General features: G+C 32.5%; 2 protein-coding genes across 3 annotated transcripts; both read left to right on the forward strand.

Annotated features, from left to right (window-relative positions):
* The first annotated feature begins 2,996 nt into the window (after positions 1-2,996).
* Positions 2,997-4,196, forward strand: LOC148175108 (endocuticle structural glycoprotein SgAbd-2-like). Its single transcript, XM_088035617.1, has 3 exons — positions 2,997-3,127; positions 3,456-3,610; positions 3,742-4,196. Exons 1-3 carry the CDS (start codon positions 3,017-3,019, stop codon positions 4,085-4,087), a joined length of 612 nt encoding a protein of 203 aa, XP_087891743.1. The 5' UTR covers positions 2,997-3,016; the 3' UTR covers positions 4,088-4,196.
* Positions 4,197-7,104: 2,908 nt separating this feature from the next.
* On the forward strand, positions 7,105-9,861 carry LOC148175109 (pupal cuticle protein 20-like). 2 transcript variants are annotated; one of them, XM_088035615.1, is made up of 4 exons: positions 7,105-7,226; positions 8,312-8,450; positions 9,247-9,397; positions 9,447-9,861. In XM_088035615.1, the coding sequence occupies exons 1-4, from the start codon at positions 7,209-7,211 to the stop codon at positions 9,802-9,804; spliced, it is 666 nt and encodes a 221-aa protein (XP_087891741.1). In that variant the 5' UTR covers positions 7,105-7,208; the 3' UTR covers positions 9,805-9,861. The 2 variants fall into 2 exon arrangements, with proteins under 2 accessions (XP_087891741.1, XP_087891742.1); XM_088035616.1 differs by lacking the exon at positions 7,105-7,226 and adding an exon at positions 8,199-8,243.
* Positions 9,862-12,678: the final 2,817 nt, after the last annotated feature.

The raw sequence follows: 12,678 nt of genomic DNA on the forward strand, positions 1-12,678 counted from the left end.
TTAGTTCAGTAACTTTCAACTTGTTAATTATCACCTTGACCGATGTATTAACAATTGTATCTTAGTTCCAGGTCACTAAATTTACGCATACAATGGTACAATATCTCAGAAAATTTGCTAAGATCCGTTTACGTCTTTGGTACAATATCGGACATTTTCATGTTGTCGCCCGAGAAAATTTTGTAATGATTTGTACAAATTTGATTACAATAGAAAAATTCACACAGTTTCAATTTACAAATTTACAAAATCAGTTTATTGTATCATGGAAAGAATTTCTTGTAAAAAATGTACAAGGTTGGGTGAAAGGTTATTAAAGTGTGAATGATTGTTTTTACGGCAACATCAGATAAGATTACCATTAGGGAAATTTCGTTCCTAATCACTTAAATTAATAGAGCTCAGACCACAAATATTTCTGAATTGGGTAACAGCTATTCAATTTTGATTTTTGTGCTATTTCTCTGGGTATTAGCTTTCATGTTACTTAAGAGAAGAAATGATACCATAATGGCTCTTCTGACATAACTGTCAACTCAGCTAACATATGAATTGCAAATTGGTACATTGATCTTTGCAAAAACTGACATTACGAAGAATGCAGATGAAACAATGATTAATTTAGTTATAATGCAAGTAATCATGAAAATTATGCCTTGTCCACTTATGCAACGTGCGATCCGGGATGGAAATGCAGCTGGTGAGATGGGAGGATCATTTTTGGCTCTGTTGCTTCATCTAACGAATTTACCGTGTGATTTTTTTTATTGTGTAAGTTTAACACCACTTTTTGCTGTTCTTTTTTTCCTGTTGAGTCGCCCACTTGGAAAAACGAGACTGGATGACATTTTCGATTTCGTAAGACGTAATCGGTTGACTCATCCCAAAAAGAATTTGCTAACAATTCATACATAATTGGGACCGATTTTTCCATTACTAACATGCAGCTGCATTTATTTATGTGGGTATCAATGTTAATGTTGCCAGTTTTGGTAGAATTCAATCTTCGAAAGTAACAGTAGGTACTACCATGGTTGTTGCTCTTTGCGGTTACAACAGATTTTGATCAAAAACAGGATGTTCTTAAGGAAGACACTCATTTGATTTCCCAAATCTTGACCACATCGGATTCCAATCTCCCATCTGCAACTCCTTTTCTTAGAATTTGCACCGTTTCGATTTTGCAATTTTCATTCGTTCATGTTTATTTATAGTTCGTTGGTTTAACAGGATTGAATATGTAAGGACCATGAAAAAATGCCTACATGAAGTACATTGTTGTTCTATTGTGTAACTGAAATTTGAAAATTGGAATACACATTTATCATCACGATAACGACTTATAAATATTAAAATCCTCTCCTTCAAGGTAAATCGTACGTCTTCTCTGGGTGGGTTCTGTTTTATGGGTTCACACATAATAACATGGTTACATCTCAGACCTTTCTGTTACCATTTCTTACGCGTCTAAATACCACATAAATTCAATGGGAGTATTTTTTATAAAACTAATTGGACACATTTTTATTGTGTAATGTTATTCAGTGTCTATAATTTCGCTTAAAGGTATTCCAGCTATATTTCGCTTATGTACCTAAATTACTATGTAAAGTTATAACATTCACGCTGAATCCTAAACTGTGCTAATTTGTTTCGTACGAATTTGCTCTTACATTTTCTGGAGTTCGAATTTTCAAAAAAAAAATTCATGACTAAAAAAATTGTTGGTAAACTTACTTCGGTCGATTTCTCGCCTATTTTTGGAGCAAACGTAGGTTATATGATACTAATTTTACGCAGAATTTTCAATTCCAAATCAGGACTCAAAATGCAAGTACAACAACAAATAACTGAGTTATGGAGCCGGTTTACAAAAGCTAAATTAAATCTTTAATTTCTATTAAATCTTTTTCCGTCAAGCAATCGTCAAATTATTTACAAAGTCTAGAATTCATGAAAAGTCTGTTTCTACTTATATTATGGTCACTCAAATTTGGTTTTATTTGACTGTTTCGATCGAGATTAATTCGAACTGAATCTAACTTTCTTTTCACTCTGAATGATGAGATCTCAGTTCTTATAAACTAGACCTTCAGTAAAACAATTGATTCGGTTTTGTAAGAGTTTGAAGGACGTTCGGAAAGTAATTATGGTTTCGAGGAAAGTGGTCTAATTCAATTCAACCAACAAATGCGTAGATGAACACGAAAATATTTGTACGAAAAGGAATATACGTTGACGTTACAATTCCTAAAAATGCGATTTGTTTATTATTTTAGCATATTTGTTATCTCAATTTATAAAAAAACACTTTTGAAAAACTTAATTTACGTCTAATTAATTTATTTATTTAGTAAATGGATATCAGACCTTCCCACCCAAGCTCTGACAATGTTCCGAATTATTATCTTCCATTTATGAGAGTTTAGCCCACATTGAAATTCAAGATAATTTTCAGATTGAATAATAAGAGATAATTAACTAAAAAAGAACATGTAAACGGACGTAGTTCTTGAAATATAAATGAGGTGGTGGTGTTTCAAAAGGTTAAATCTCAAAATAATTCCCAGAAGATACAAGAAAATCCTTGAATCGATACACTCAAAAATCGCCAATTGTTCCAAACTTAGAAAACCATAATTTATGTGGTAAAGTTTTGATATGCCACTTTAGGATTCATGTAACTGCAATAAATCATGAAACGAGCGGCTACAAATAAAGTAATGAAGTTAACAACATTTACATAAATTTGCACATAATTTACCGGCAAATGATGTTTTTGAAGATCTATCAAGAGCCTATTTTTGTGTTTCTACGAGCTGCTGCACGTGACAGCGTAGTTGTTAATTTTTTATATTAATTTATTTAGTAAAATTGGTGGTATCACAGTCAATGTACTTTTGCTAATTGTCAGTTCTGGTAAATCAGTATTGCAACAATAAGTCGCGGAATTCAAAGATGTAGATGTGACCTTCTAGATAAATGGATGCATGGTTTGGGGTAGGGTGTGTCTGGGATGAACCAGCAGAACCACGGTGGGGGCTCTTTATATAAACTAGATGAAATACAAGAGTTACCACTGTCTGTGTTTTTCATATCTGTGGATATATTATATAAAATGTACCTGGTAAGCTTAAATTTTTATTTTTGCTGTTTTTCGTAACAATTTATACAAATTATTTGTTTTAAATTTTATTGTTAAATTTAATTGAAATTAATTTTAATAAACGATCTATATTTTTTTTCCGTACATAATAAGTATCTAACAATAAGTGTACATTTCATTATTTTGCAATAAAAAGTCATGAAACATAAATATCTAATAAACTAAAATAAGATTTTTTTTTCTCAAAAAAAAACTTATTACTTTGTGTAAATAGATTGGAAAACTTAAAATGAAATTTTCAATGTTTGCAATATTTTATTTTATGTACTAGTTACTACTAACATTTTAGTTGATTTTTGCAACGTTCATCGCCGCCTCCGTGGCCGCCCCCCAGCAGAACTACTACCAGCAACAGCAATACCAAAACCAAAATAGCGGCGGCAAATTTGTCCCCATTGTCTCCGAGTCAAACGAGCTAAACCCAGATGGTTCTTTTAGTTACAGGTAATTACATAAGTCATTCTTGATTTCCATCTTCTCTTGACACTTGAATGGCCAACACGTGCTTTGAGCCGTCTAATCCCATTACATGTTGATGTTCCACAAAATTAGCATAAAATTAAAATTCGTTGCAGTTACTCTACTGGTGATGGTCAACAAGCTCAAGCTCAAGGATATTTAAAAAACGCCGGTGTCAAAGATCAAGAAGCTGAAGTAATTCAAGGATCTTATTCATACACTGCTCCAGATGGTACTCCAATTACCATCACGTATGTCGCTGATGAGAATGGTTTCCGGGCAGAAGGTGCTCATTTACCGACGCCACCGCCTATTCCGGAAGCTATTCAGAGGTCTTTGCAGTTGATTTCTCAGACTCAGAGAAATCCACAACCGCAGTATCAGCATCAACAGCAATATGATCAAGGACAATATCAGCAGCAATATCGTCCACAAAGACCGAGACCTTTTTCACGTTTTTGAAGATGCTTATGCTTTGAAGATGCTTATGTGGCCAGTGACAATGTACATGAGATGATATTGTAAATATTTTTGTATTGCTTTATAAACGATTTTTTATAAAAGTGAGAATTCTCGTTTTATTAGAACCCAAGTTTTTTGTCTGATGCAACTTGAAGTTACATCATCACCGTTTTTTTTCTAGTTTGTTTGTATATCTAAATGTCATTGTTTATTGAACATAAATCTCCAAAAAAAAAGTTTCTGCACTCTTCTGTTCATATTTGGGTCTTCTTGTGGGTGACCTGTTACCTGATTTTTGGAATTAATGTCTTGTTTATGTTAAACTGGTATAATTTAATTACGTCAAACAGGTGCTGAAGTAAACACTGCTATAATTAATGTTGGTGTAAATCACGAATAATATATTATGTGGAAATATATCAAATTTTAAGTAAATACCTTTATAATGATTTTTAGCGTTTCGAATTTTGTTATTACTACCTACTCTAATGTTTTATAAATGTTAATTTTTAAATCCACTCAGAGATTATTTTTTTACGTTCTTAATAAATGTGATTAGGTCTGATAAGTTCCAAAATTTTCGGTAATGCTGCTGAAAGGACACATTTTAGAAATTTTCTTCCAGTGTACTAACTAAACAAAAATTTCCATATTTTTTGTCAAAACCACTTTATAGGCGATTTGACACGATCACATTTTTTCTCAAATTTTTATGAATATGTATATTTTTATGAATAAAAATTTGAGAAAAAATGTGATTGTCTCAACCCGCCTTAACAATAAAAAAAAACAGAAAAAAAATCATTATTTTAGTAAAAAAATACGCCATGATATTAGGGGCATTTAATGTAGCAATCGATTGGTGATTTTGTGTTTTAAAACGATTTGCATCAGGTGTTGAACATCTAAAATTTAATTGTCATAAGAAGCTGTCATAAATTTGTGTCTGCTTCCGCCATATTCAGAAGATATAGAACCCAACGAGTCAGTAAAAAGTTAGTAAACGGTTAGAACCTTTTCAGAACACTCAGAAATCTCAAAATCACAATAAATAGTCGCGAAAATTGACGGCTTCGATTCAAGTGTAGTCAATCATGCACATTAAAAGCGATTAAAGCAATCATAAAATTTGAACAATGCAAAATTTTGTGATTGATTTCAATCTGATTGCTTCCGTTAAACACGAAATTGTTAAAAAATACTTTTTGATTGCAATCGTTTAATGCATTGAATGCCCCTAATGAAATTTACAAGCGATTACTATTAACTACTTGCATATCAATTTTTTTTAAATCTTCATATATTTCAAAAATTAAAAAACGTCAAATTAATTATTTTTTTCATAAGTGTATTGTCTTCTTAAATTTCTTAAACTGTATCCAAACTTGTAACTTTGAAAATTTAAGATCGACACCAGAATGTGTTTGACCAGGAGTTTACTCACTATATTAGTGCAAATTTTAATAATAATTTTAACAATACAGTAGCTAAATTATTAGTCTTGCCTATTATTTTTTTTTGAACAGCTCTAACAATTTTACTTTTATTTTCACAATCATCCGTGGAACAGAACTTGAGGTTATACACTCATCAATACATAGTGCAAATTTAGCTGCCTACGCTATGTTTGCGTTCTCCGAGAAAATAAAGTTTTATCTTCAAAACTGTACCAAAAAGCTGCATCAAAAAATTGACAATTTATTGTTTATTTGGCCATAGACATGAAAATAGAGCACAAAAAGAAGTTCTAAAAGAACACATGCTTTTTGATATTTGAACGCAGTCTAAAAGATGGTTATAATTAAATTTTATTTCGAACTTTACTTGCTTTACATCTCAAAATGGTAGCAAATGTTATTAGTTATTACATATAGAGAAATGTTAAATTCAATATTAAATTTTATACCTTATTTGATTATTTGTATGCATGTAACGAAGAATGTTAAACTTAACGTGTTAATAATAATAAAAATAAAAAAATCGACAGAAAAAAGTTATAATTTATAGCTCTAAATACAGGTCAATGTTATTAATTTATAGCATTATTACGAGTATATTAATTTGATTATTATAAAAAGTGACCACATTCGTCTTGTTTTCAGTGTCAATAAGGTGTAAAATGTAAATTTCCCTCGTAAACTTTATCATTGTAAATATGTAAATTCTCTTACTATAAAAACTGTCATCAACATGACAATGCCAAAAAAGTAAGAGCACTACTTTCTAGGAAATGCATTACCTGATTTAAAAATAAATTAAAGAATTTAGGAAATGTATTATCTTTATAAAAAAAATCTCCAAGGAGGTCGTCTCCGAACTTTATGGTTTTGGTAAATTAAGAAAACCTGATCATATAAGTATAAAGCACATCAGAAAAAAGGTGTTTTTGCAAAAATCTGATATTCTAAACCAAATGTCACATAGCCCCATTATTCACTGCGATCTTCAATTTTGTATTGTAGTTTCCATAATTCATAAACGCCGAAAGCGCCAATTCATTCTACTGTGCTTGAATATCAATTAAATCACAGGACAGATGTTAAAATGCGTAGGTTAAGTTCTTAAGATTTTCAGCTATATATAGCCACAAATGAAAGTGGTCTTGTACTAGACAACGGATCTCAACCCGTAAGAGGTAAACTGAGTCGTCGAAGATGACCTGCTTGTAATTGCATAACACAGTCTCATCTTTAGTTTGTCGGTAACTGGGACATGGCTACACTGGCATCAGACACTGAGCCGAAGATAATATGATGTTAAATATTTTGTGTGTGTAGTATTTATTGCGTAGCAGAAATATTTTACCAAGCTTCAGCAATTAATTACATAAGAGTTTCTTAACAAAATTTGTGACAATATTGAATTATTTTCTCGTGGCAGCTTGGAGTTTTCCAAGGAGCGGTTCACGTTGAACATAAAACAGGATATTAGATTTGCATGCTCTTCAAACTCATTATGAAAGGGATTTACTGTGGTGACCTTAGCCACTGAAGCAGTTTCATTGATGGATTGAAGAATTGTACGCAATTCTTTGTGTCAAGTTGAGCGTTATAATGTGACGATGATTTTATTGTCTTTAAACTGACACGTTCCGTCAAAGGTTAACGCGAAGAATATTCTCATGAACCCGCTGACAAAGGTAAGTACATCAGTTACCCTTTGCATAACACAATGCACGATATAGACGACTTATGTCTGCTCTTTACAATACCACGGGTGTTCCATTGCATCCACAAAACAATGCGGAGTAGTGTGAAGGTGGTTTTATCCAAACCATCAACTTCACTCAACACCAACACTAAGTTTGGAGACAAAGACATGTCATCCATACACCTGCACATGCTTTCAATGATTTAATCTGATTTTAACCTAATTAGGACTATCACGTTCACGAGTGCGACATTCCCCACAGTTGTTAGATGTCTGCTATGTTGTAATTTCTTTTTTGGATTTTTATATATCATTGGTTTTCTATGAAGACACCAATTATAACATCTTGTTGACATTAACGTTTTGTCGCCATCTTTGGGTAATTTTGTATCTACTAATTGTTAGTGAAGAATAAATTAGCCATTTGAGAAAAACATTAAGGCACTAATGAAGCCTTTTCAGCGATTTGGTCTTAAATTGTGAATGTTTACCTAATATGGATACAGGACTAAGTGAGATTCATCCTTGCAAGGCTTGGGACATTGCTCCAATTTTTGAGATGAACTTACTGTTACGTCACTAAGAACAATGGATCTTCATTTCCATTTAAATTAAAATTAACCACATTCTTTGGTGGTAAAAATTATAATTAAATAAATGTACTTGCCCAACTTTATCGATATTATCGCTTGTATTAATACGGGCAATTAATTATGATTTATGCTTTATTAGCAATTTGGAAAAAAATTACATACTTATATAGGAAAGCGATATGTGTGAAAGGCGCTTCAAGTTCTAAACGGGGTAATTCATGATGTACCATCCTTACTTTTATTTTCATGAAGGAGATGATCTCGTTTCGCTGTTCTGATTAATTCTCCAGAGTGGGGTTGTTGTCTTTTACTATACTTTAAAGTAAGTATATAAAGAGGATGATCTTATAGAAACATTAGTTGGTACTCATGTTAGTTAGTAGTGGTTTAGGGAAATCAATATGGTGAAACTGGTAAGTGAAAAATTTTCATTCTTTGGATTTAAGAGCTCAAAGTGGTACCAAACTTCCAAAAATTCTAGGTTTGGGTATCGTTTGTGATAGGAGTGTGTTCAGCAGCTAGGTTAGAAAACACCTATTTGCCTCCCAATGGCGCAAGTGGTGCAGGGGGTGGACCTGGACTAGGGGTTCCAAGACCTGGAGGAAACGGGGGCGGACGTGGTATGTATCAGTGCCAAAAACTGGACAGTTTTTCTACAAATTTGAATTTTAAAATACTTCTATTAAAAATTGAAATAATTTTTAGACAATTCTTTATTGTTTCTTGGGTTATTTAAACATTTTAAAGTTATTTGCATCGTGTTAAAAATGAACTAAATCTACAGGCAAATTTAGTTGTCTTTAGACCTTCTATCTTCTTTTCTTATGAAATGTTAGCAAAGTCTTCTTTAGATCATAGTTTTGTAAATGGAGTTTCTAGAATTTTTAGCCTTTTCAGATTCCCTAGTTTTCAAATTTTGCTTCTTTAAGTTTTTAATTATTTGCTTCTTCAAATTCTTAATATTGTTCAGTTCCATTAAAATTTTTAGATTTTTGGATTATGTTCGATTTTTCAGTCTTCTTTATATTGCCTTGTTTTAATCGTCTTTTAGACTAATTAGTTAGTTAAAAAATTAATTATAAGAACCGCTTCTTCATGTCAACTGTAATCAACACTGCTTGTCACGACTTTTATTATCCCCCTGTACTAATATTATTCGGACAAAGAACAAAAATCTATTAGTTAATCCTCTGTATATGGAATTCAGTGCACCGTGATAGGTTGCTCTTTTTCTAAAACGCAATACTCTCATTCTTTGCTCTGTAACAAAGTGATGGTATCAACAGTGTAATAAAGGAAGCGCGCTTGCATGTACTTATGCAAAGTGCGTGTCGCTTTTATATAAATCTCGACTATAAATCTAATATGTTCCATAAATACTCCGCACCTTCTTCCTTCATTGACATTTTTCCTCAGGAAATGGAGGACCACGACCAGTTTATGGAACTCCTGGCGGAGGTGGTGGTCCCGGAGGCGCTGGAGGTGCTGGCGGCGCGCCAGGTGGAGAAGCCATTCCCATTTTGTCGTACGAAAACGTAAATAACGGTGATGGAAGCTATAAATATAGGTAACGTAATCCGAAAGTCTTGTCCGACGTGCTTAGAATGTATCTCTAGCTACGAAACTGGAAATGGTATTAAAGTGGAAGAACAAGGGGAATTGAAGAATGCAGGAAGCGAAAACGAAGCGCAATCGGCTGTTGGGTCGTTCTCTTACACCGCTCCTGATGGACAAGAAATTAAAATTGAGTACACCGCTGACGAGAACGGTTTTGTACCCAAAGGAGCTCATTTACCGACACCTCCACCAATCCCTGAAGAAATCTTGAAATCCTTGGAGCAAAACGCGGCGGAAGAAGCTGCCGGTGGTGGTGGAGGCGGTGATGGAGGAAACGGAGGAAATGGTGGAAATGGATATCCTCGTGGTAACGGAAACGGTGGCGGTGGAGGAGGAGGTAACGGATACAGATATTGAATCAATTTTCACCAAATTGTTCGGTAGTAATGTGATGTTTAGAGTTTCCCACATATTTCATAAACGTGCAATCGTAAAAGTAGTATGGTTATAAATTTGCCATAAAAGTAAAACTATTCTGTAGTAAATCTTATAAATCTGTTGAGGTTCTTGACGACTGCAATGGACTGGTTATTGAATACTCAATATGTGATTATATCAGTGTAATATTTATGTAGGTATTTATGCATTTATCTGTATGGAGTAAGATATGTGTAATAAAAATAAATATACGATGTGAATTATAAATTGTGTTTATTAATTTTCAATTTATGAATGATTGCTAATTAATTTTTAGTTCTAAAAGTAGGTCAAATGACAAAGTATTGTCCTGCAATTTTTGAAGACTGTAATAAGATGTTTTGAGTCCTAAAAATAAATTTAAAATTTTGTTAATTGGCATTATTGTTATTAAGAGCACCAATAAAAGTAAAACCTCTAAAATTCATTAGTTTGGCATTCAAACTAGGTATTATAGTTATTTTAAAAGTCCTTTTCTTTGTCATTTATAAAAATTTGTAGTTATTGTGTTTAAGAAAGTAGTTTTTCCAAATTTCATTTAAAATTATCAGAGCTGTATATTGGAACATTTCCAAAAAAATTAATAGTCAAAAGATTGGTGCAAGCATTCAAAAAATCTAAAAATTTGGATCGTTTAAAATATAAAAATTAATAGATTTATCAAATTTTGTTTTCGATTGAGTACAAAAATGCAACTAAACTTTTCAACAATACAAATTGCATCTGATTATGCCAGTTAAAGGCATATGAAGGATTTAAAGTAAGGTGTGAATTTAAAAGATGTTCGTAAATCCCAAGAGAATTATGTATATAGAAAACAAGCGTCCTTCAGAGAACGTACTTGAAACAAAAAGCTTTTACCTTTAAAAAAAATTTAAGCAAGATTTTTGGTTTCTAGTTTTAAGCAAAAAATGTCGCGTAATTAGATTGTATTTTTAAAAATTCAATAAACGTTTTCTGATAGATATGCAACTTAATTAACGTTTGAGAATTATATGTGCTGCCTATCCAAATTCCAAAGAAGGTAGAAAATTTGTCACATTTTTTAATGCAGTTGGGGTATTGTTAATTACCGAGTATTTTTTATAAAATACTGGAAAAAGACTCATTTACTATTCTTGAATGTTTCTTTTTGTTTTGTTTCTTTTGGCGAACAATTTTTATCTGTAACTAATTTGACTTTGGTATTTTTTTTTATAATTCAACAAATATTTTTGATACATTCGATTGAAGCTAATTACTCTCCAAGAAAAGTACCCGAGGACATTTAAAATTCCACCTCAAGAATGACCTGTGAAATTGCGTAACTTCGATGTCTTCCACCGTTACTTGTGACACAACTAGACGCAATTCTTCATAAAGCTTGCACGAATAATTCTTCCATTAAATGGCTTTTAATAACAATAAAACAGTTTCTGCATCAATTACGGCTCGTCCTTGCAAAAGTATTTCTTTGAAAGCTCGATAATACGACATTGCATACTACTAATAGTGCCATTAATAATTGTAGTTCTTCCAATCCAACTTTCTGTGAAATGTAGGCGTAATCTGCAAAGAAAGATATTGTGTAAGCAAACGTAATTCGCGCAGTTTATCGTTGCAGCACACTTTCATCTCATAAAATGATTGACATCATTTTGCAGCGTCTTTAGGAAATCCCGAAATGATTCACTCGCCTAAATCTGTCAAGTCTAAGCCTAAAAGAAATGACTACTATTTCTAATGATTGCCGATGGGGGTTACATAATATTGATTTTCTGACCCCTGATTTCAGATATGACCTTTCTCATGTATGGGATTTGGTTTTTGAACCTCCTTGGTCTGCATATAATTGCATACGAAGATTTAGAAACGGCTCGCAATTTTTTACATAACCAAATACAAGAGAGCTAATTCGGCTTGCTTCATCTGCAAGTAGCGAGTTAAAGACAATCGACAAGGTTATGATAGGGAAACAACACCGAATTTTTATTACCACATCACCTAGTTAAATGAATCACGATTCATTCATCAATATTACAGATATCTGATAATTATATAGATGATAAAAGTCCAAGGAAAAGAGGAGGTCAAAAGCAAGAGATGTTGCGAGATTAAAAATATGGACAAGGAAGTGGTGAAGAAAAATTTATTATTTCGGCGGGACCACTCAGAGAAAGCTCCAGAAATTACATAACACTAATCTATTGAAAGTGTTGGGAGGTAAATTAAACCAATTACTAGAGGCGTAAATTGAATAATTCATGAATGAAAGCCAGTTATATCTAAACTAGTTAATGTTGTTTGTAGGTCAGTGCACGAGAAGAATTCAAGTTTATTTTCAGAGGTCAAGTGCAATGAAATAGAGCAAGCAGTGAAATTAATTTTCCTTTCGTCCAGAAGAACGCACTAGGATTTCGCTCGTATTAGCACATCTTCAAGGAAACCCAAACCTTAACCACATTCTAAGCAAACAAAAACAGTTAATGAGAAAATTATAATCATGATTTTGGCACCTATGACTTGTGACGGTACCGATCTATAGGAATCGAGTGAATGTGTTGTATTTATACAAATAACTGTAATGATGAAATCAAAGTTGAAGGTTTTCGTGTAAAAGAATTGCTTGTTTTTTCAGTCTTCATGTGAACTGTACTGCGACTTTGTTAAGTAATAAAAAACACGCTCAAAATTATGTGTGGAGTAGGTAAAAGTATTGTTAAATTACAAAATGTGACCGTTGGGTCATGATTTTTTCTCGGTGATGCAATAATGCGATAAACAGTGTTTGGCCTTTGTGTAATTATTTAAATCATGCTCGGAAAATTCAGAAAG

Source organism: Gnatocerus cornutus, chromosome 5 (assembly GCF_029298725.1).
Source record: "Gnatocerus cornutus isolate USDA-ARS CGAHR chromosome 5, icGnaCorn1.1, whole genome shotgun sequence".
Classification (NCBI taxonomy): domain Eukaryota; kingdom Metazoa; phylum Arthropoda; class Insecta; order Coleoptera; family Tenebrionidae; genus Gnatocerus; species Gnatocerus cornutus.